The following is a 23758-nucleotide window of genomic DNA, read 5'->3' as shown; positions in this document are numbered from 1 at the left end:
CCCCATACACCAGAACTATGCTGCACACTTGAGACAATTTTACCGAAGCCAATTGACCTATAAATCTGTATGTTTTTGGAATAAGGGAGGAAACCAAAGAAAACCTAATTGGTCATGGGGAGAATGTAGAAACTCTGTACAGACAGCACCTGTGGTCAGGATCGAACCTGGGTCTCTGGCACTGAATTCTCTGCCTCAGAAGGCAGTGGAGGCCAATTCTCCGATTGCATTCAAGAGAGAGCTGGATAGAGCTCTTAAGGATAGCGGAGTCAGGGGGTATGGGGAGAAGGCAGGAACGGGGTATTGATTGAGAATGATCAGCCATGATCACATTGAATGGCGGTGCTGGCTCGAAGGGCCGAATGGCCTCCTCCTGCACCTATTGTCTATTGTCTATTGAAAAGCAGCAACTCTACCACTCTGCCAACATGCTGCCCTTTTTTAATGACCATCCACAGGTTTTTTTCCTCTTAGTTCTCTACATTTTTCTCTTGGATCAATCAAATGCAGCATTTGCAACAGCCTAAGGCCCAGAGCAGCACAGGCGTACGAGGTAAAGACGTGGTGCCATGGAAAAACAGAGTGGGTCAAGACAATCGATTTCCACTAATAAAGGGAAATATACCTGCATGGTCAGCATGCACCATTAGTTTTATCAACCAATAGATGCTGTATTAATGGGCCACAGAAATAAAGCTATTCATTAAATGGGCTTGGATTATGATAGAACGTGGCTTCCTGCACTGTAAAATTAGACCGTACTGGATGATCATCTTTATAAGGGAGGCAGGAGTGACTGACAAGTTAGGATTATTAGATACACAAAATGCTGGAGTAACTTAGCAGGACAGGCAACATCTCTGGAGAGAAGGAATGAGTGATGTTTCGGGTCGAGACCCTTCTTCAGACTGAGAGCTAGTCCCAAAATGTCACCCATTCCTTCTCTCCAGTGATGCTGCCCGTCCCCGCTGAGTTACACCAGCGGTTTGTATCTATCTTCGACGTAAACCAGCATTTGCAGTTCCTTCCTACACAAGTTAGGACTATTGACTGACAAGTTAGAACCATTATACAAGATGTGACCAAATGTCACAAATTCATTCATATCATATCATATCATATACATACAGCCGGAAACAGGCCTTTTCGGCCCTCCAAGTCCGTGCCGCCCAGTGATCCCCGTACATTAACACTATCCTACACCCACTAGGGACAATTTTTACATTTACCCAGCCAATTAACCTACATACCTGTACGTCTTTGGAGTGTGGGAGGAAACCGAAGATCTCGGAGTAAACCCACGCAGGTCACGGGGAGAACGTACAAACTCCTTACAGTGCAGCACCCGTAGTCAGGATCGAACCTGAGTCTCCGGCGCTGCATTCGCTGTAAAGCAGCAACTCTACCGCTGCGCTACCGTGCCGCCAGTTTGCTTCTACTTTGTTTTCTAAGGTATGTAGGCAGGTGGAAGACAATATTTACAGGGTTGCCATAAGATGGGGTGTGGCAGGCACTGACGGCTTTTGAGAGATTAAATGGAGTGGAGGGCAGATGGGGAAGGAGATGAAGGAGTGAAGAAATTAGGCCAAAATTAGACTTAAAAAGGGAGAGGAAAACAGAAGGAGCAATTGGAGGTGCAAGATTACTAGGAGCTAAGCATGTGAAGGGAACTACATACAATATGACAGCACTCAGACCGGGTTGGGGAACAAGTGATGCAAAATACAGTCGAAGAACACAAGAAAATAGAGTCATATAGCACAGTAGCAGATCTTTCAGCCAATTTTCCGCGCTGACCAAGTTAGTAATCTGGGCCATTCCCATTTGCTGGCATTTGGCCGACATCTTTCTAAACACTTTCTATCCATGTATCTGTCCAAATGTCTTTTAAAAGTCATAATTTTAAGGGATCAGATCCTCAAGGTCTCTCTTAATTTCCTCCTCTCACCTTAAGTTCATGCTGTCTATTTTAGATTTCTCCATCCTGAGAGTGAGGACTGCAAGCATTCACTTTATCCAAGCCCCTCACCAATTTGTACATTTCAATGCAGTCACCCTCAGCCTCCTACTCTTCAAACAAAAAAAGTTCAAGCTTATTCAACTTCTCCCTATAATTCAAGCCTGCATGTCCAGGTAGTAAATCATTTCTGCACCCTTTCCAATTTAATGACATCCTTTCCACAGCTGTGTGACCAGAACAGCTTACACTATTTCAAGTATATTCTCACCAATTATTTGTAATGCTGTATTATAACACCCCAACTTTTGTACTTAATACTTTTCCCAGAAGGCCAGCATGCCAAACGCCTTCTTCACCATCCTGCCCACCTGAACGCCATTTCCAGGGAACTATGTACTTGCACTCTTAGATCACTCTGTTCTACTGCACTCTCCGGGACTCTACAATCTACCGGGCAAGTTCTGCCCTAGTTTGATATAGCAAAGTGAAACACGTCATACTTTTCAGAGTTCAATTCCATTTCCCATTCCTTGGCCCACCTTCCCAACCGATATAGATCCTGTTGAAAACTTAGGTATCCTTCCCCACTGTTCACTACACCACCAATTTTGGTGTCAAATGGGAGGAGTTGGAGGCCACCTGGCCCTTCAAGTCTCACCTTCCATTTAAAATGATCATGGGTGGTCTACAAAGCCACAGTTCCTCTTCCGGATCCAACTATCAATGGATTGCTTTTGTTGCATCCTTCCCCCTCACCTCTTTATACTGGTTATCTCCCATCTTTCAGACAAGATATTGCATAGAATTGTTGACTGCCTATTTCCATCATCAGATGCTGCCTGGTCCACTGGGTTCCTCCAGCAGGACTTTTTCTGTTGTTGATAGTTTGCCTGATAGTAAAAAAGCAACTGCTAGAATGATGTGGGTCCATAAACTGAGAACTTAACTCCTGATCTTACCCAGAGGGTGCTGCTGAAGAAAATGATCATGGCATATTACAGCAGAGGGAGCAAGTAGAGAGATGATCGATTCTGCATTTAGGATGTGCTACATGTGCAGTAATAAACATCAAAAGTGGAGAATTGACCCAACACCAAACATTTTACATTATAGACACGGAGTCATACAATATGGAAACTGGCCATACAATATGGAAACTCACTGTAACCAACAATACTAATCCCATTAACCACCGCTTGGGCCCTGGCTTTTTATACCATGGAATTTCAAAGTTCTTAAATGTTGTGGGCCCACCTGTGTCTATCACCCAGGCAATGCATTCAGGTACCAACCCCCTCTGGGCGAAAAACATTCTTCCTCAGATCCCTTCTCATGCTCTTGCCTCTTATCCTAAACCTATGCTCCACGACAAAAGCAAATAAAAACTGTGCCCACGTTCAGTTTGATTCCACCTCCCACAGATAGGAGCACAGAGATGAAAAAAGGGATACTTCAGCAGCCAACAAAGGTGAATGGCTGTGTTTTCTGCAATCACCCCAGCATCAAACCCTACCAGCCGTTCGTGAGCAACATTCACTCTCACCTTGTCAGGATTGTCTGTAATGGGTAATAAACATTGATCTTGCTAGCTATACTCATTCAAGAGTGAATAAGCATAGGATGCAACTTAACAAGTGGCAGAACTTTCTATTTATGCTGGGCCATTGGGAATTCCTAAGAACAAAGAGAATGGTCCAATATAGCCTGCATGACTGCTCTTGCAGCCATGGATAATAACTTGTGCCTCTTAAGGCTTTTCGAGAAGCAAGCTGAAGGTTCTCCAACCAGAATAAAATGTCAAGAATCCCCCTTTTCACATTCGGAGAAGTGATACTTACCCTTCTTGCTCAATGTGAGGGAGGTACTTTGAAGCGTTTTGTAAATGCTTTCGATGAAACGAGGTGGTGAAATCTAATTTCTCGGGTTGCAGATCCCATGTTGCTCCACTGCAAGAGAAAACCCGCAAACATTATAACCCACTGGGAAACAGGCCAGAGTTAGGCCGTCCTTAAATTGGTCTCTGGATCCAAAGGAACTGGCCTAGACACGAGAAATTCCATCTGGTCTCCAAATCTGAGGAAGGATATTCTTGCTATTGAGGGTGTGCAGTGTAGGTTTACTAGGTTAATTCCCAGAATGGCGGGACTGTCATATGTTGAAAGACTGGAGCGACTAGGCTTGTATACACTGGAATTTAGAAGGATGAGAGGGGATCTTATCGAAACGTAAAAGATTATTAAGGGGTTGGACACATTAGAGGCAGGAAACATGTTCCCAATGTTGGGGGAGTAACAAGGGGCCACAGTTTAAGAATAAGGGGTAGGCTATTTAGAACGGAGATGAGAAAAAACTTTTTCAGTCAGAGAGTTGTGAATCTGTGGAATTCTCTGCCTCAGAAGGCAATGGAGGCCAATTCTCTGAATGCATTCAAGAGAGAGCTAGATAGAGCTCTTAAGGATAGCGGAGTCAGGGGCTAAGGGGAGAAGGCAGGAACGGGGTACTGATTGAGAATGATCAGCCATGATCACATTGAATGGTGGTGCTGGCTCGAAGGGCCGAATGGCCTACTCCTGCACCTAGTGTTTATTGTCTATTGTCCATCATTCACTTTAGTTTTCAGAGGAATGTGTCAGTACCAGATGGCCCCTCCAAAGTGAACTTGCATCCCATAGACTAGGGAGAGGTAGCTGCAGAACATTATAATCAGGAATAAGCAAATGACTAAGATATCAAACAAATATTTTTGCTTCCCTCTTTGTTGTAGAAGTACATACCCTAATTGCAGGCAATCAAGGAACAAATGAGTGTGCAAACATAAAACAATGAGTATTAATGAAGAGAAATGCTGGAGAAAATGGCCTACATCCTAGGGTTCTAAAGAGGCTGAAGAAGCAGATGCTCCAGTGGTAATCTTCCAAAACTTGTTAGCTTCTGGAACACTGCCGATAGAAAGGAAGGCTAGAAGGTTGCAAATGTAACATTACTACTCAAGAAAGGAGATAGACCAGTTAGGTTGATTCAGTTGCCAGGAAAATGCCAGCATTCACTGAAAATATATAGGAAGGGAGCACTTAAAGGAGATCATGGCACGATTAGAGCAAGCAAGGTTTATTAAAAGTGACATTAGATTTGACAAAAGTTGAGGTTTTTGGCGATAGAGCATGCAAAATAGAAAAGGGGCAATCAATGCATAATAGTATTTGATGTGGCCGCAAAAGGCGCTTCAGTGGCACAGCGGTAGAGTTGCTGCCTTACAGCGCCGGGGACCTGGGTTTGATCTTGACTACGAGTGCTGTATGCACATTCTCCCTGTGACCACGTGGGTTTCCTCCAGGTGCTCTGGTTTCCTCCCACATTCCAAAGACGTACAGGTTTGTAGGTTAATTAGCCTCTGTAAATTGTCCTTAGTATGTATGAAAGAACTAGTGTATGGGTAATTGTTGGTCGGCGTGGAGTTGGTGGGCCAAAGGTCCTGTTTCCACGCTGTATCTCTAAACCAAACTGTGCATGAAATTATGCATTGAGCTGGGGCTCATGGAAGCATGGAAAGAGAACTGATCAACTGGCAGAACAAACGTATGTGATTATTGATGAAACTTCTTCTGGCAGGGTGGACAACAAGGAATACTGCTGTGCTACAAATTAGCTACAATCTACGTTAATGACTTAAATAAGAGAATGTAACATCCACCCTTGTCTGGTGAAACAAAGCTCGGCAGGAAAGTGATTGTGAAGAATACAAGAAGTTTGTTATAATTACAAGATTATTTTTAAATGGTAGGAAGGATAGAAAAACAATATGGTAAAAAGGCAGGAAACATTGGCGAACAGAGGGACTCAGAAGTGAGTGTTTGTGAACGCAAAAAAGTATTATTTATGAATGGTAAGCAATTAGGAAAGCAGATGGTAAGATGCCATTATTACAGCAGGTCAAAAATAATTTCCAGCAGTTAAAACCTGCTTGACCCCTCAAACAAATGAGTACTTTGAAGGGCTAATTTGAATTCTGCAAGGAGTTTTTGCTGCAAATGTACAGGGCTCTGAATATGTACCGTGAAATGTGCAGTTTTAGTGCCTGGACTGAAGGTACCAATTCCTGGACGATGAGAACAGAGAATTTATCAGATTGATTCCTGAAATGAGGGAGTTGGCCATTGAAAGGAAATCAAACAAGATGAACTTGTACCTATTGAATTTTAGAAGAAGGTGAGATTATCTCATTAAAGTATGCGGTATTTGGAGAGAAACTGAAAGGTTGGATGCTGAGAGAGTGTTTCCTCTTGCTGATGAGTCCAAAGCGCATAACCATGGGATAAGGGCTACTAGTATGATTGAGGCGATGAGAAATTATTTAAAATCATAGTGTTATGAGTATTTGGAATTCTCCATCAAGGAGGCCTGTGGTCTTCAGTCACAGGGTCACAAGGCTGAAACCGATAAATCTTTGGGCATTAAAGGAACGAAGGGTGAAGAGGTTACAAGGGGGATGTGGATGAGGTCACCAACTATGATCTTGCTGAATAGCAGAGCAAGCATGAGACACTATTGAATATAGAACAGTATAGCACAGGAATAGAGCCTTGGGCCCACAATGTCTGTGCCAAACATAATGCCAAGACCAACTCTTACCTACCTGCACATAATCCTTATCTGTCTATTCCCTGCAAATCCATATATGCCTATCTAAAAGTCTCTTAAAAGTCACTATGGACCATCTATTGCATCTGTTTTCTACGTTTCTGTGTTCCTATATTTGCCATATACGTTTGATTATGTTTTAATCTGCTCATTTTATTGAGGGATCTCATTTTGTCCCTTCAGCAGACTGAAAGGACAGGTGACATGCTCCGAAGGTTGGGCCTCTGCACACCTGCTCTGAGCAAGGCTGGCTACAAGTTTTGTGATATACAATTATGTAACTTTTTCTGAGATGACTATTTCTGCTACCAGATTTATTTGATGAAATATTTAAGGTAAGAGATTCTTAAAAAGATGAAATGGAAGAGGAAAATGAACTGTTCCCAGAAGATCCCAAGGTCACAAGATGAAACCTGTTCTCAGCCTCTTCCACTACCACCTAATTAGCTGGCCACGCCTTCTTGCTATCTTGAAATGTTTGGCACTGACAATAAATAGAACCAAACAGCAGAAGTTAAGAACGAGGATGAATAAAAGCTGCAGTTCGCTGGCAATGTGCCAACTTCAAAATGACACACAAACCTAATAGCTCAGAATGTATTGGCAATGGAAAAGAGAGAAGGGGTGGATGAAAAGATATCCCAAGAGGCTCAAAAAGCCAGAGTCACAAGCACATTTCCTCAAGAGGGAAGCCAATGGATACAGACGAACATTTGTTAGACACTTATTTCTTTTCCCTACTCTTCCAATTAATTGGTTTTATAATACAAGAAACAGAACAGTATTTTTTTAAATAACCGATGCATTTTGACAGCATGATAATAACATTTAATTTATCTCCTACATCACTTATTCTTAAAGGATCAGGGGATTCTATTTCTGTGAGCTGAATTTATTTTAAGAACTGGCTAACCCAGAAAGCCATAGGTTCCCCGGGGATAACAATGTTCCCATGTATTGAGTCCTTTATTTCAAGTAGAATGCAAGAAGTCACAACAATTTTCATATGTTAATTGACAATAGAGTGCTCTGGAAATTTCTTTAAAAGTTAAAACATTTATTCAATTTCGAGAGGTACACAAACAGTTTTGCACATTTAGTTTGTCTTGCTGCATTTATATTATCATTGTAGTGGGCTTCTCGGTACAAGTATTACATAAAGAAAGTATATTTCCACTGCCATAAATATTAATAGATGCCTCCTGCTCATCAGCCTTTAATCTGCAGCGTACATGTCGATCCAAAAGTTCTATTGCATATATCCCTGCAATATATATGTCTATCCCTCAACTAAATAGAGGTCCACACACAAACATCCATTCCTGCCACTAGGCCACACAAGGTTTGGAATGGTTGAAGCAACAACAAGTAAAGAAAGATTAATATTGCCCCTCAATAATCCAAATGAAAGTGGGGCACTGGAAAATTGCAGGGGAAAGTAGTCAGAAATTACCACCTAAAAGTATCCTTAAAAAAAAGGTACATACCTGATATTTTCAAAGGAGTTAACTGCCCAGATATCTGTCCCTAGAATATCGTAAGATGTCTCCTGGTTACAGATCTAGGAAAAGAGAAAAGCATCCACAAATAATAATTAGTACAAACAAGAGACTCTGGTGGCTATGATAAAAATTACATAGAACCTTCAGTTTCTAGGCTTCATGCAATAATGATCAACTCACAGCCAGGAAATCTTGGATTCAAGTTTCACTTCACAGACCTTATCATATAATTCATGCTGAAATAGTGATCAGAAAATGCTGTGAAGGCTATGTTGATCAAAATTTCCAAACTGAAATCTATAGTTTTTAGTCAGGTGTGGTTCTTGAGAGATAAGGCTCCAAAGCAAATGCTTTAAAGCCATATCTCCTAAATCACATTATTCTTAAAGGATCGGGGGATTCTTTGTTGAAACAGTTTTGAGTGGCTGAAGGTATTTTTTTGTGTCATCAGTTGGAAAACAACTTCATTTAAATCTCCGACATAATGTTTAGTGGGGTCTCTCTCATGCATTGCTCCTTGATAATTTTTCCTTACTTGTTAAATCCCCAATTTTTTTTTTGCAATTTCTTTCAAGTGGTTTTTCTACAAACCAAAGTGGGAACGTTTTCCATTCCGGGCTTTGATTTCAGCACTGGGCATTGAACATGGCCAGGCCTAAAATAGATTGATTAGGTGCGGAACAATGCTTCTCTCTATTCCGATTAGACAATACTTTGCCATCCAAACCTCAGAATAGTATCTTCCAGACAGCACCAGCCAGACAGTGGAGGAGATTTATGACAGTGCCTTCAGAGCCAGAAAATTATAGTTGCAAGAAAAAAAGGCTGGATGGGAGGTTGATTTTCTTTCAAGCAAAGGATATTGAGGGAAAATGTAACTGCGATGTATAAAATTAAGAAGCCTAGACTGGATGAACAGGAAGGGCATATATCCCTTAGCAGAGAAGTCAATATTGGGGACACAGATTTAAGTTAATAGGTGGTTGAGGAAATATTTTCTCACTATACATAGTGGGGATCGGGAATTCACCGCTGAAGGGGCAGTGGAAACAAAAATCCTCACCGCATTAAAAAATGACCACATGAAGACTCAGAACTTGCAAGGCTGCAGGCCAAGATTGGGAGAGTTAACAAAGCACATTCTTTGATAGCATGTGCACCATGACCCTTCTGCTCTGTAAATGTTTATGATTTCAATGAATGTACCAAAATAACATTTTTAATTTCTCACCTGCTACCCAATTAGCTTCTAAAGACTAGAGATAGAACCATTTATAGGAAGGAACTGCAGATGCTGGTTTAAACTGAAGATAGACACAAAAAGTTGGAGTAACTCAGCGGGACAGTCAGCACCTCTGGAGAAAAGGAATAGGTAATGTTTCAGGTCGAGACCCTTCTCCAGACTGAGAGTCCGGGGAAAGGGAAACGAAAGATATAGACGGTGATATAGAGACTATGCAGGTTTGATTAAATTAATTCCATCAAGTTCAGATACAGTAAAACCTAAATTTCTCCACACTAACCCATTGTTTCCTCACCACAATTTAAAGAAACGCAATTTCTCACACAAGGACAGCTTACTTAAAGCATTTCCGTTTAAAAAAAATATTGAATCTGACATCCACAAGAGAATGTACGAAATCAAGGAGCAAAAGATCAAGCTTGAAAAAATGCTTGGTCCATAAAGGTGCATTAAAATTCCACCATGAGGCAGTGTGAATCAGTTTAGTGCATGGATACCAAATGGAAAACTTACTTTGTTCTAGCCTACCACATAGTTTTATATTTGTGTGCCCTAGTAGTCCAGAACTTTGGTATTCGTATGTTATTGTCACCTATACTAAGCCACAGTAGAAAACAAAACCTTTGTTTTGCGTGCTATCCAGGTAACAAAACATCTGCACATAATTACAATAAAACCCATTCACGAGCACAGCATGTAATGCAAAGAGAGAAAGGAAACAGAGTGCAGAATATAATGTTACAGCAACAAAGAAAGTGCAGGTTAGAAAAACTGTAACGGCCACAACGAGGTAGATTGGGGAATCGGGAATACATTTTTAGCTCCATTCAAAAGTCTGAGAACAGTGGAGAAGAAACTGTATTTGAACATTTGGAATCAGGGAAAAATGAAGCATTGAAAACTGGGTCTATTGCACTTGTATCCAAATGCCACCCATAATAATAGTCATAAAGCACAGAAACACACCCTTCTGCCCAACACATTCATGCCAACAGAGACGCTTAATCAAAGCTAGTCCATTTTGCCTGCATTTGGCCCATACCCCTCCCCTCCCCCCCCCACCCCCAACCTTTCCTATCCATGTACGTGTCTATGAGTCTTTTAAATGCATTTACAGTATCTCAACTATCTCCTCTGGCCCATACCCTTCACCCTCAGTGGAAAAGGTGAAGTGGCTCCTTAGGATCGTATTAAATCTTACCTCTCTCACTTTAAACTTCTGGTTCGATTCCCCTACCCTAGGATTTAAAAACTCTGTGCATTCACCCTATCTATTGCCCTCATGATTTTATGCACCTCTAAAAGATCACCCCTCAGCCTCTACGTTCCAAGGAAGAAAGTCCCAACCTGCCCACCCTTTTCCTACAGTTCATGCAGTCGAGTCCTGACAACATTGTTGTAAATCTTCTCGGCACTCTTTCCAGCTTAACTACATCCCTCCCTCAGCAGGGTGACCAAAAACTGAACACAATATTCCAAATGTGGCCTTACCAATGTTTTGTAGAACTGTAACATAATGTCCCAATTTCTATACACAATACCCTGATTGTTGGGGAAGTTAAGAGGGGTGGTTGGAACAAACATCAGGGAAAAGTGATTACAATATGAAATTATTCCATAACCAGCTTTGAGGGAAGGGAAATTAGGTCCAAAACTAGAATCTTAAACTCAAAGTCGATTACAAACCCATGAAGATCGAGTGGCTAAAGTACACCAAGAAAATAAATTAAAACAGTAGCAGAGGCAGAAATTTAAGGAAACATATCATAATTCACAACAGAAATGCATTTTATTGCGTTAAAGATCCATCTGTGATGATCTATGTAAGTCATAGAACTATGGAAGTAAAAAACATAAAATCCTGAAGATTTGTAGTAGGGCAGAGATTGGGGAAATATTAGAAACCAGCAAAGGATGACTAAGAATTAACAGAGGTATTGGGACAAAGATGCTATTCCCTATTTCAAATTTCTCTTCTGCAACTGCTCCCAAGACATGGCTTTCCATTCTCGGACATCAGAAATGCCCTCTTTCTTTAGTAAAGATGTTCCCCCTGCTATCATAGATGGATCCCTCACCGCACCTTCTCTGCGTCTCACAGTTCTTCTCTCATTCCCCCTCCCCCCGGACACAACATGGAAAGAGTTCCCCTGGACTTCATCTTTCATCCCATCAGCCACTTTGCGTTTCCAATCACCTCTAACATGATTCCATTTCCTAATACTCATTCAAAGCCTCTTCACTGCTGTTTTTTTAGGTCCCAGTATAAGGAGTTATTGGTGGACTTTAGGAGGAGGGGAACACCCCTGTCCCCTGTCTCCTTCAATGGTGTGGATGTGCAGTTTATCAAGGAGTACAAATACCTTGGAGTTTACCTGGACAGTAAACTGGACTGGTCCAGGAATGCTGAGGCCAGAGGGACAGAGCAGCTGTACTTTTTGAGAAGGCTCCGCTCCTTCAATGTCTGCAGTTAGATGCTGCCGATGCCAATCGGTGATGGCCAGTCCCATCTTCTTCACTGCCATGTGCTGGGGCAGCAGGGCGAAGGCCGCGGACGCCAATAGGATTAACAAGCTTATCAGGCTGGCTGGCTCCGTAGGATTCATGGGAGTTGGTCTTGGAGGGGAGGATGCTCCTCAAACTGCAGAGCATCTTGGATAATACAGCTCACCCCCTCCATGACACACTGTTCAATCTGAGAAGTACCTTCAGGAACAGACTGGTTCCACCAAGATGCAGTACAGAACGCCACAGGAGATCCCTTTTCCCTGTGGCTATCAACTGTACAACTCCTCCCCCATCTGTCATGAGGTAGACTGACTCCACTCCCCACCCCCCCCCTTGAATCTTTGCACATCCCCAATCCTTTCCACTTGTCACTTCATGTTTCATGTATCTTGTGTTTTATGACAGGTGGCATATCAATTTCCCTCCTGGGATAAATAAAATTCTATCATATCGTATATCAATACATTTTGTTTTACAATTTAAATTACATCAAACTCTGCTGCGACATCCATTCCCAATTCCTTTAAGAAGACAATGGTGAACTTCCTCTTTGAGCTGCTGTAGTTTGTCGAGATCATCAGCGCTCAGATGCCAAGAGTTCCATGATTTTGAATAGTGTGGCATATCTACCAGTGATACCAAGCCCCCAATACCCAGAATCCATTCTGTCCCATTTTACCCCACAGCAATTCTTTCAAGTGGTGGTGCTCAGCATGCCAGCATTAGGCAGCACGTTGGCACAGCAGTAGAGTTGCTGCCTTACAGCGCCAGAGATCCGGGTTCAATCTCCCCTTGACCTCGTGGGTTTTCCACGGGTACTCCAGTTTCCTCCCACATCTCCAAAGATGCACAGGTTTGTTGGTTAATTGGCTTCGGTAAAGATTGTAAATTTAAAACAAAATGTGTTAATATACACTGGGACCTAAAAAAAACAGTGAAGAGGCTTTGAAGGAGTTTTAGCAAATGAGTCATAATGTTGTGAGACTATACTTAAAGAATGGAAATGGATGCAGGAGTTGAAAGATAAATAAAATGGACCCTTCAATACAGAATTAAATGTAAAGACTAGACAAGATATTGGCATCAATGCTTCTAACAGTTATAAAGATATGAAATATGTCTTTGAGATTTAGTGATATGGCAGGATGGAGGGTGGTGGACGGAGTGTATGGTGTGTTCCATCTGTATGGAGTTTGTACATTCTTCCCATGAAGGCGTTGGTTTTCCCCAGGTACCCCGGTTTCATCGCACACTCCAAAGACATAAAGGTTAGTAGGTTAATTGGCTTTGGTAAAGATTGCAAATTGTCCCTTGTGTGTAGGATAGTGCTAATGTACGGGGACGCTGGTCGGCTCGGGCTCGTCGGGCTGAAGGGCCTATTTTCGCACTGTTTCTCTAAACTAAACTAAAAACTTCCTCGACCGTAAGCCCTCCGTTTCTTCCTCGACTATAAAGCCCTCCGTTTCTTCCTTGACCGTAAAGCCCTCCGTTTCTTCCTCGACCATAGAACCAGCCAATCTCCATCTACCAACACTCTCCTCCACCTAGCAGAGCTGGTTCTTACCCTCAACAACTTCTCCTTTGACTCCTCCCACTTCCTCCAAACCAGAGGCGTAGCTATGGGCACTCGCATGGGCCCTAGCTACGCCTGCCTCTTTGTCGGGTACGTCGAACAATCCCTGTTCCGGACGTACACCGGCCCCATCCCCGAACTCTACCTCCGCTACATTGACGACTGCATTGGTGCTGCCTCTTGTACCCATGCAGAACTCACTGACTTCATACATTTCACCACCAATTTCCATCCTGCGCTTAAATATACTTGGACTATCTCCGACATCTCCCTCGCGTTTCTGGATCTCACCATCTCCATCACAGGAGACAGACTAGTAACTGATATCTACTACAAACCCACTGACTCCCACAGCTATCTGGACTACACTTCTTCCCACCCTGTCTCCTGCAAAAAGTCTATCCCCTACTGCCAATTCCTCCGTCTACGCCGCATCTGCACCCAGGATGACGTGTTTCACACTAGGGCATCAGAGATGTCCTCATTCTTTAGGAAACGGGGCTTCCCCTCTTCCATTATAGATGAGGCTCTCACTAGGGCCTCTTCTATATCCCGCAGTTCCGCTCTTGCTCCCCCTCCCCCCATTCGTAACAAGGACAGAATCCCCCTCGTTCTCACCTTCCACCCCATCAGCCAACGTATCCAACAAATCATCCTCCAACATTTCCATCACCTCCAACGGGATCCCACTACTGGCCACATCTTCCCATCTCCTCCCCTTTCTGAGTTCCACAGAGACCGTTCCCTCCGTAACTCCTTGGTCCACTGTTCTCTTTCTACCCAAACCACCCCCTCCCCAAGCACTTTCCCTTGCAACCGCAGGAGATGCAACACCTGTCCCTTTACCTCCCCCCTCGATTCCATCCAAGGACCCAAACAGTCTTTCCAGGTGAGGCAGAGGTTCACCTGCACCTCCTCCAACCTCATCTATTGTATCCGCTGTTCCAGATGTCAACTTCTCTACATCGGCGAGACCAAACGCAGGCTCGGCGATCGTTTCGCTAAACACCTTTGCTCAGTCCGCCTTAACCAACCTGATCTCCCAGTGGCTGAGCACTTCAACTCCCCCTCCCACTCCCAGTCTGACCTTTCTGTCATGGGCCTCCTCCAGTGCCATAGCGAGGCCCACCGGAAATTGGAGGAACAGCACCTCATATTTCGCTTGGGCAGTTTACAGCCCGGCGGTATAAACATTGACTTCTCTAACTTTAGATAGTTCCTCTGTCCCGCTCTTCCCCTCCACCTTCCCAGTTCTCCCACTGTCTTCCTGTCTCCAACTACATCCTTTCTTTGTCCCGCCCCCTCCCCTGACATCAGTCTGAAGAAGGGTCTCGACCCGAAAGTTGACCCATTCCTTCTCTCCTAGATGCTGCCTGACCTGCTGAGTTACTCCAGGATTTTGAGATACCCAAACTAAAATACTGATTCACCAGCAGAAGCAGTTGTCGAGTTGACTGGAGCAAATGGTACTTTTATGTCATGTTAGAATCGAGTGCCTTCGTCATTGCCAGCTCTTTGTATCATTTTATTACTTTTTTGTTGTTGGTTGGTACGACAGAATGACTTGTAAAGTTATTTTGGAAGTTTATTTAAGAGCAAACTACATTGTTCAGAGTCTAGAGTGATATTTAGGCCAGATCAGATTAAGGCAACAAATTCTCTTCCTTAAAAGGACATTCATAACTAGAAGGATTTTTGTTTCATTATCACCATCACAAATTCTTACATTTTATTCAAGATTATTTAATTAGCATAAATTGAAATTTTCTGGCTCCCACAATAGGATTTCAATTTATATCAGTAGAACATTAGACGATGCCTCCAAACTATGTCCAGTAACAAAACTGTAATGCTGCCTTCCGTTTAGCTTCCAACAATGTCAAATTATGTATTGTTTCCTCCATTTTTTCAAACACTTGTCATGATTGGAGTACGCCCATTAAGCATAAACCCACTAACTTAATAGACAATAGATGCAGGAGTAGGCCATTCGGCCCTTCGAGTCAGCACCGCCATTCAATGTGATCATGGCTGATCATTCTCAATCAGTACCCCGTTCCTGCTTTCTCCTCATACCCCCTGACTCCGCTATCCTTAAGAGCTCTATCTAGCTCTCTCTTGAATGCATTCAGAGAATTGGCCTCCACTGCCCTCTGAGGCAGAGAATTCCACAGATTCACAACTCTCTGACTGAAAAAGTTTTTCCTCATCTCTGTTCTAAATGGCCTACTCCTTATTGTTAAACTGTGGCCCCTGGTTCTGGACTCCCCCAACAGTGGGAACATGTTTCCTGCCTCTAATGTGTCCAACCCCTTAATAATCTTATACGTTTCGATAAGATCCCCTCTCATCCTTCTAAATTCCAGTGTATACAAGCCTAGTCGCTCCAGTCTTTCAACATATGACAGTCCCGCCATTCCGGGAATTAACCTAGTAAACCTACGATGCACGCCCTCAATAGCAAGAATATCCTTCCTCAAATTTGGAGACCAAAACTGCACACAGTACTCCAGGTGCGGTCTCACTAGGGCCCTGTACAACTGCAGAAGGACCTCTTTGCTCCTATACTCAACTCCTCTTGTTATGAAGGCCAACATTCCATTGGCTTTCTTCACTGCCTGCTGTACCTGCATGCTTCCTTTCAATGACTGATGCACTAGGACACCCAGATCATGTTGTACGTCCCCCTTTCCTAACTTGACACCATTCAGATAATAATCTGCCTTCCTATTCTTACCACCAAAGTGGATAACCTCACACTTATCCACATTAAACTGCATCTGCCAAGCATCCGCCCACTCACACAACTTGTCCAAGTCACCCTGCAACCTCATAGCATCTTCCTCACAGTTCACACTACCACCCAGCTTTGTATCATCTGCAAATTTACTAATGGTACTTTTAATCCCTTCATCCAAGTCATTGATGTATATTGTAAATAGCTGCGGTCCCGACACCGAGCATTGCGGTACCCCACTAGTCACTGCCTGCCATTCTGAATAGGACCCATTTATCCCCACTGTTTGCTTTCTGTCTGTCAACCAACTTTCTATCCATGTCAGTACCCAACCTCCAATACCATGTGCTCTAATTTTGCCGACCATTCTCCTATGTGGGACCTTGTCGAAGGCTTTCTGAAAGTCGAGGTACACCACATCCACCGGTTCTCCCCTGTCAATTTTCCTTGTTACATCCTCAAAAAATTCCAGTAGATTAGTCAAGCATGATTTCCCCTTCGTAAATCCATGCTGACTTGGAACGATCCTGTTACTGCTATCCAAATGCTCCACAATTTCGTCTTTTATAATTGACTCCAGCATCTTCCCCACCACTGATGTCAGACTAACTGGTCTATAATTTCCCGTTTTCTCTCTCCCTCCTTTCTTGAAAAGTGGGATAACATTAGCTACCCTCCAATCCACAGGAACTGACCCGGAATCTATAGAACATTGGAAAATAATCACTAATGCGTCCACAATTTCTAGAGCCACCTCCTTAAGCACCCTGGGATGCAGACCATCAGGCCCTGGGGATTTATCAGCCTTGAGTCCCATCAGTCTACCCAAAACTTTTTCCTGCCTAATGTGGATTTCCTCCAGTTCCTCTGTCACCCTTGGATCTCTGGCCACTAGAACATCTGGGAGATTGTTTGTATCCTCCTTAGTGAAGACAGATCCAAAGTACCGGTTCAACTCGTCTGCCATTTCCTTGTTCCCCATAATAAATTCCCCTGCTTCTGTCTTCAAGGGACCCACATTTGCCTTGACTATTTTTTTCCTCTTTAAATACCTAAAAAAGCTTTTACTATCCTCCTTTATATTATTAGCTAGTTTACCCTCGTACCTCAGCTTTTCTCCCCGTATTGCCTTTTTAGTTATCTTCTGTTGCTCTTTAAAAGAGTACCAATCCTCTGGCTTCCCACTCTGCTTTCCTATGTTAAACTTCTTCCCTTTTATTTTGATGCTGCCCTTGACTTCCCTTGTCAGCCACGGGTGCCTCTTACTCCCCTTAGAATCTTTCCTCCTCTTTGGGATAAATTGATCCTGCAACTTCTGCATTATTCCCAGGAATACCTGCCATTGCTGTTCCACAGTCTTCCCTGCTAGGGCCTCCTTCCAGTCAATTTTGGCCAGCTCCTGCCTCATGCCTCTGTAATCCCCTTTGCTATACTGTAATACCGACACCTCCGATTTTCCTTTCTCCCTCTCAATTTCTAGAGTAAAACTTATCATATTGTGGTCACTGCCTCCTAATGGCTCATTTACCTTGATGTCACTAAAAGCCAGATCCCAATTTCTTTTAATTTCTTCACGTTGTCTCAGAACATGGAAGAGTTGCTTGGAGACTAAACTTTCAACTTGTTGTTCAATCTGTACATTTAACTGGTTTCAGCACCAGAATATTTAATCTGCAGATATCAGATGTCCACATCCTAGTTCACATATATATCAAAAATATTTCCTATTTATTATTTTAAAATAATGACATATTACTGTACATATAATGCTGTGAAGAATGTCATTTTAGAGTTCTGGTTATATTCCTGATACATTTGATTTGTGTGCCACAGTAATCTTCAGGTTTTATGAGATGAAATTGAAACTAAAACAACTATTCTTGGAGTTTTTAAAATGTACTTGTGGGGTGTGGAAAATGCCAATAAGGTTAGCCTTAATTACTTAAACCATGCTGCCAAACTGAAGTAGTGGGCATTCCCAAATAGCAGCTGTTTTGTTTAATTGGTGTTAGTTTATTATTGCCATGTTTACCGAATATGGTGAATAGCTGCATACCAATGACTCAAATCATAGCATTCTAGAGTATAATCAAGTCATACCCAAAGTAGTGCAAACTGGAAGGAAACAAACAGCAGAGCACAGTATTACAGCCGCAGAGACAGTACAGGTAAAAGGAAGGTACAAGGGTCACAATGAGGTAAGATTGTAACACTGTTGCTCCACAAGGATGCATTCACAGCTACTTTATTTATTCCTTACACACCTATCACTGTGCAGCAAAACACAAATCCAACCCAATTTACAAGTTTATGGACGTCACTACCGTAGTGGACCCTATGTTGTGTCAGAGGTTATGGGGAGAAGGCAAGAGAATGGGGTTAGGAGGGAGAGATAGATCAGCCATGATTGAATGGCGGAGTAGACTAGATGGGACGAATGGCCTAATTCTGCTCCTGTCACTTATGATCTTATATCAAATAAGGACGAGACCGAGTACGGGAAGGAGATGGAGCAAAAGCAAAATAGAAAAAGCAAAATAGAAAAAACAAAAACAAACAATATTTTCTTTGTTCTAAAAAGTATTTCTGTTCAATAACCTTTCTTTAAAAGTAGAATATAACTTTTCAGCCAAAAAAAAGTACGCACGCCAAATGCGCGTACGAGTTGCGCTACATTCACGTGCGAAAAATGACTATTATTTCCAACAGTGTAGTTCTTGGACTACATGTACAATGTCAGGCCTAACACGAGTATATTCTACTATTAAAGAAAGGTTATTGAACAGAAATACTTTTTACAACAAAGAAAATATTGTTTGGTTTTGTTTTTTCTATTTTGCTCCCTCTCAGAAACACTAAGAAGCTGTTTTTGTTTAAATTTTCATTGCTAATCTAAATCTGTTGGCTAGAGACAGATGTAATCCCAAGACGGCTATGGAACTAGTTTTAGTTGTGTAAGAGAGATAAAGGGGTGGGGATGTGGAAAAGAAGGAAGGGGGGGGGGGGGCGGGGAGGGAAGGGAGGTGTTTGTAGAAGGAAATATCCTCCCTGCATCAACCTGTTGAGCACTATTATAATTTAGTAAGTTCCAATAAACTCACTTTCCATTTTCCTAAAATCTGGTATATACAGGCCTAGTCCAATCAATATTTGGTAGAGTTGCTGCTTTACAGCGAATGCAGCGCCGGAGACTCAGGTTCGATCCTGACTACGGGTGCTGTACTGTAAGGAGTTTGTACGTTCTCCCCGTGACCTGCGTGGGTTTTCTCCGAGATCTTCGGTTTCCTCCCACACTCCAAAGACGTACAGGTATGTAGGTTAATTGACTGGGTAAATGTAAAAATTGTCCCTAGTGTGTGTAGGATAGTGTTAGTGTGCGGGGATCACTGGGCGGTGCGGACTTGGTGGGCCGAAAAGGCCTGTTTCCGCACTGTATCTGAAATATGAAAAAGAAAAAAAATCCTCATATACAAACCTGCCAAATCAGTCGAGTGAATCTCCGGTTCACTCCCTCTATATCCTACTTCAGGTAAAGAGATCAAACTGCATACAGTATTCTCGATGCAGAGCAAGACTTCATTATTGTACTTAAATCCTGTCATAATAAAAGCCAGCATATCAGCTGCCTTCTTAATCATGCTTTTAACCAGTCAGCAGAGGTGCACTTGGTAGAGCTGCAGCCTCACAGTACCAGAGATTCGGGTTCGATCCAGACCTCGGGAGCGGTGGTAGTGGAGTTTGCACATTCTGCTTGTGACGTGTGGGTTTCCTCCAGCTGTGCTGGTTTCCTCACACATCCCATAGATCCCCAAGTTGTAGGTGAATTGGCCTCTGTAAATATTGACCCTAATATGTAGGGAATGTGGTAGTATAGAACCAGTGTGAATGGGGAATCGATGGTCAGCATGAATTCAGAGGGCTAAAGGGCTGTATCTCTAAGTACAAACACACCTAGGACCCTAGCACCTTACTTAGAAGTTCATGATAAATTAGACCGAGAGTACTTAGAAGTTCATGACAAAATAGGCTGCAGTCAGCATGATTTTGTGAAGGGGAAATCTTGCCTGACATATCTGATGGAATTCTTTGAGGAAGCAAATAGCAGGACAGACAAAGGAGCATCTGTCAATGTTGTTTACCTAGATTTTCAGAAAGCCTAGATAAGGTGCCACACGTGAGGTTGCTAAGGAAGACGAAAGCCCACGGTATCAAAGGGCAGATACTAGCATGGATAGCAGGTTGGCTGGATGGCAGAAGGCAAAGAGTGGCAATAAAGGGGGACCAGCTCTTTCCTCACCTGCTCAGCCTTAATGGTCAGGTGCAACAAAGAAATGGCAGAGGAAGTGGACTAGGGGGATTGTCAGGGACTGAGTCTGTTGGGGAGCAGGGGCGAGGGTGGGCAGAGGCCCCACCATCAAATATATTAAAAAACAGGTTTAGCTCATTGGCCCGTTGGCTCATTGTTTGGGGGTTACAAGTTTCCCTGATAACTTTCAAGAAAAAAACCCCACACAATTTCTATATTAACATGCAGAGACTTTCTTGCCTGGTTGCTCTCCTCAGCTTCATATCAAATACCAAACATTTTTGAGATCTGAGATTATAAAGCTTATTCCATATCCATTAGGTTACACGAAGAATTCAAACCATTTGTCCCCTCCCTCATCTCTCAACACTACCTATAGTCGGGACAACAGCCTCAAATTTCTGGCATCTACTTTCAGATGGAGTTAAATTCCACAGCTGCTTGGCATCAAATTGGATTCCAAGCATATCTGCTTCTGTTGCACTATTCTTATAGGGCTTTAATTGTTGATGTACGAAGAGAAAGACAAAGTAGTTTTATTCCCCCCTCATGTTACTTCCCTTCTCCCCCCCCTAAGGTATGGTTTCATGGATGCCAACCCTAAAGTTGGGCAGCAAGACTCTAAAGGTAACTTATCAGAATTATACAGCATGGAACATGGCTCTTTGGCCCAATTTGTCCATGCCAACAAAGATAGACAATAGACAATAGGTGCAGGAGTAGGCCATTCGGCCCTTCGAGCCAGCACCACCATTCAATGTGATCATGTCTGATCATTCACAATCAGTACCCCGTTCCTGCCGTCTCCCCAAATTTCCTTAAACTGGACGAGTCCCATTTGACTGTCTTTGGCCAACATCCTTCTAAACCTTAGCTAATAGGAGATACATTTCCTATCCCTAAACCTTTCCTATCCATGTACCTAACTAATCAGTCTGAAGAAGGGTCACGACCCGAAACATCACCCATTCCTTCTCTCCTGAGATGCTGCCTGACCCGCTGAGTTACTCCAGCATTTTGTGTCCACCTAACTAAATGTCTTTTGAACATTGTAATTGTACTTGCCTTTACTAGTTAATCTGGCAGTTCATTCTATATATTCATCACCCTTTGTGTGAAAAAACTTGTCTTTGGTTCCCTTTAAATTGACACTAAACCTATGCCCTCATGTGAACGTATTCGCACAACGTTTTTGTTAGGGGGTTTCAGGATTTAGAATAAATGACAATATGTTTTCTTGTTAGGAGCCAGCGCTGCCCTCGCAGCTGCGGCTTGCCTGCAGTCCGTTTGTCTTTTGTGTTTTTTGTTATTTTTGTCTGAATTGTAGTTTAATATGGTGTAGTGTTTGTATGTTATTGGGGGGGTGGGGGGGGGGGGGTGGGAGGGAGGGAACGGGAACTGTAACATTGTCTCTCCCGAACGGAGACGCGACCTTTGTTTCTGTGTCGTGTCTCCGTTCCCGCTGCGGCCTACCATCGCCATGCACCTGGGACCACCTGGGGCTCTGGTTCACAGAGCCCGCGGCCCGGACTCACCACCTGCGGTGCTGGCTGCCTTCGGATGCTGCGGGAGCGGCTGCGACTCGTCTCCGGAGGCTCCGGCTCCAGGGTGGGGGCCGACATCGGGACCTCCGGCAGCGTCTTCGCCCGCCCGGAATCGTGGGGTTTGGGTCGGCCCGACCTTTCACCGTCCGGCGCGGCCTGGAATAGGCCGCGGGATTTTCTCCACCCGGCGGGGGCTTCAATGTCGGGAGCCCCGACCGCCCCGACGTGGCAACTCCAACAGCCTGACCGCGGGAGAAGACGGCAGGGGAAGAGAAAAATACATTCTGGCCTTCCATCACAGTGAGGAGGGGACAGGAGGAGACTCACTGTGATGGATGTTTCTTTTGTTTGGTGTTAGTTTATGATTGTATGTGTTATTGCATTTTTATTGATTATTCTTATTGGTCTTATTGTTGAACTGCGGGTAATGATTCATTTCACTACACATTTATGTGTATGTGACAAATAAACGACTATTGATTGATGATGTGCAACTTGGAGGGAAACCTGGTCTCATTCAACTGCTGCTCTTCTTCTTGGTATTAGTGTTGGGAGTTTGAGAGGTACTGTTGGAGTGGACAGGGTGAGTAAATGAAGTGTGTTTTGTAGATGGTACACACTGCAGCCATAATGCTCTGGTGGCAGATAAAATGAACGTTTAGGGTGCCAACCTAGTGGATTACTTTGTCCCAATTGGGTGTTGAGTTCCTTGCAGTCTTAGGATTACTAATGCAAGAAAACAACAGGTTACAGTGAAGGCAAAGGAATTAAACAACATTCCATTTGTGGTACTGAAGGCCTGCACCTGTAGCTCCAACGGCTCTGAAAAAGCTCAATACAATCTGAGACAAAGCAGACTCCTTCGTTGGTACCCTACTCAACAGACCAAAACACCAAGTCCTTCCTTCTTCTGCACATCATGGCTGATGTGTACACCAATTAACCTCGGCTACTTGAACAGCATCGCCCAAGCTTGCGACCTCTACCTCCAAAAAAGGAAAAGGCCATCCAATGCATGGAAATACTGTGACCTGCATGTCCTGCACAATCATGGTTCGGAAATATAGCGCTGTCCTTTCTTCGCCGTGGGGGTCTAAATAATGGAACTCGCTGCTCAACAGCAGACTGGGAGCAGTTCAAAGCTCACTGCCACCTTCTCAAGGGCAATGACAGATGAGCAATAATAGCTGGCCTTCTCAGCAACACCCAGATCGTAACAAAACGAGCTGAACAAAAAAACAATTATTTTGCCTGTGCGGAATGAGTTGCCGCCACCTTTGCTTTGTCCCAACTGGTATCAACTAAGTCAGTAGAAGAAACACGACTGTATCCTGGAACATTCTTGGTACATTGGGTTCATTACCCAAGTACAATATGTCCTTATCCTATGAACCATCAGAACAGCCACACAATTTGCTCCTAACAAAAAGGCATCAGGATTTCCATTCATACAAATCTGATCTCATTGCTGCGTCACCTTTTCGTACTTTGTGTATTTTTTTAAAAAACTTGCCATGTCCAATTTGCTGAACATTGCTGAATTTTATTTTACAAACTTGCTATTGCACTTCAAAATCAAAATGTAGCTGCCACTTCATTTACACACAAAACATTTGCATTGATGCATGTGAACATAAATAAATGCATACAGCAGGATCTTTACCTGATTAGAGAGATAAGAGACTGCCGATGCCAACATTTTGAGCAAAAGACAGCGTTTGAGGAACTCAGTAGGTCAGGCAACAAG

The 23758-nt window shown here is 43.2% G+C and overlaps 1 protein-coding gene across 4 annotated transcripts in view; it reads right to left on the bottom strand.

The window, feature by feature from the left end:
- Positions 1–23758, bottom strand: part of ctif (CBP80/20-dependent translation initiation factor) — a 161703-nt gene that overhangs the window by 77160 nt on the left and 60785 nt on the right. For 3 of the 4 annotated variants that reach the window (XM_078418996.1, XM_078418908.1, XM_078419085.1), the window contains 2 exons: positions 8086–8159; positions 3799–3906 (listed from right to left, as the gene is read on the bottom strand). In XM_078418996.1, the coding sequence (XP_078275122.1) occupies positions 3799–3906; positions 8086–8159 (182 nt within the window). The remainder of the gene's footprint in view (positions 1–3798; positions 3907–8085; positions 8160–23758) is intronic. The other variant, XM_078419175.1, reaches the window with a different exon arrangement.

The sequence above is a fragment of the Rhinoraja longicauda genome, chromosome 1, assembly GCF_053455715.1.
Source record: "Rhinoraja longicauda isolate Sanriku21f chromosome 1, sRhiLon1.1, whole genome shotgun sequence".
Classification (NCBI taxonomy): Eukaryota; Metazoa; Chordata; class Chondrichthyes; order Rajiformes; family Arhynchobatidae; genus Rhinoraja; species Rhinoraja longicauda.
Note: the sequence above shows the minus strand (reverse complement) of the source record. Positions and strands in the feature narration are given on the sequence as shown.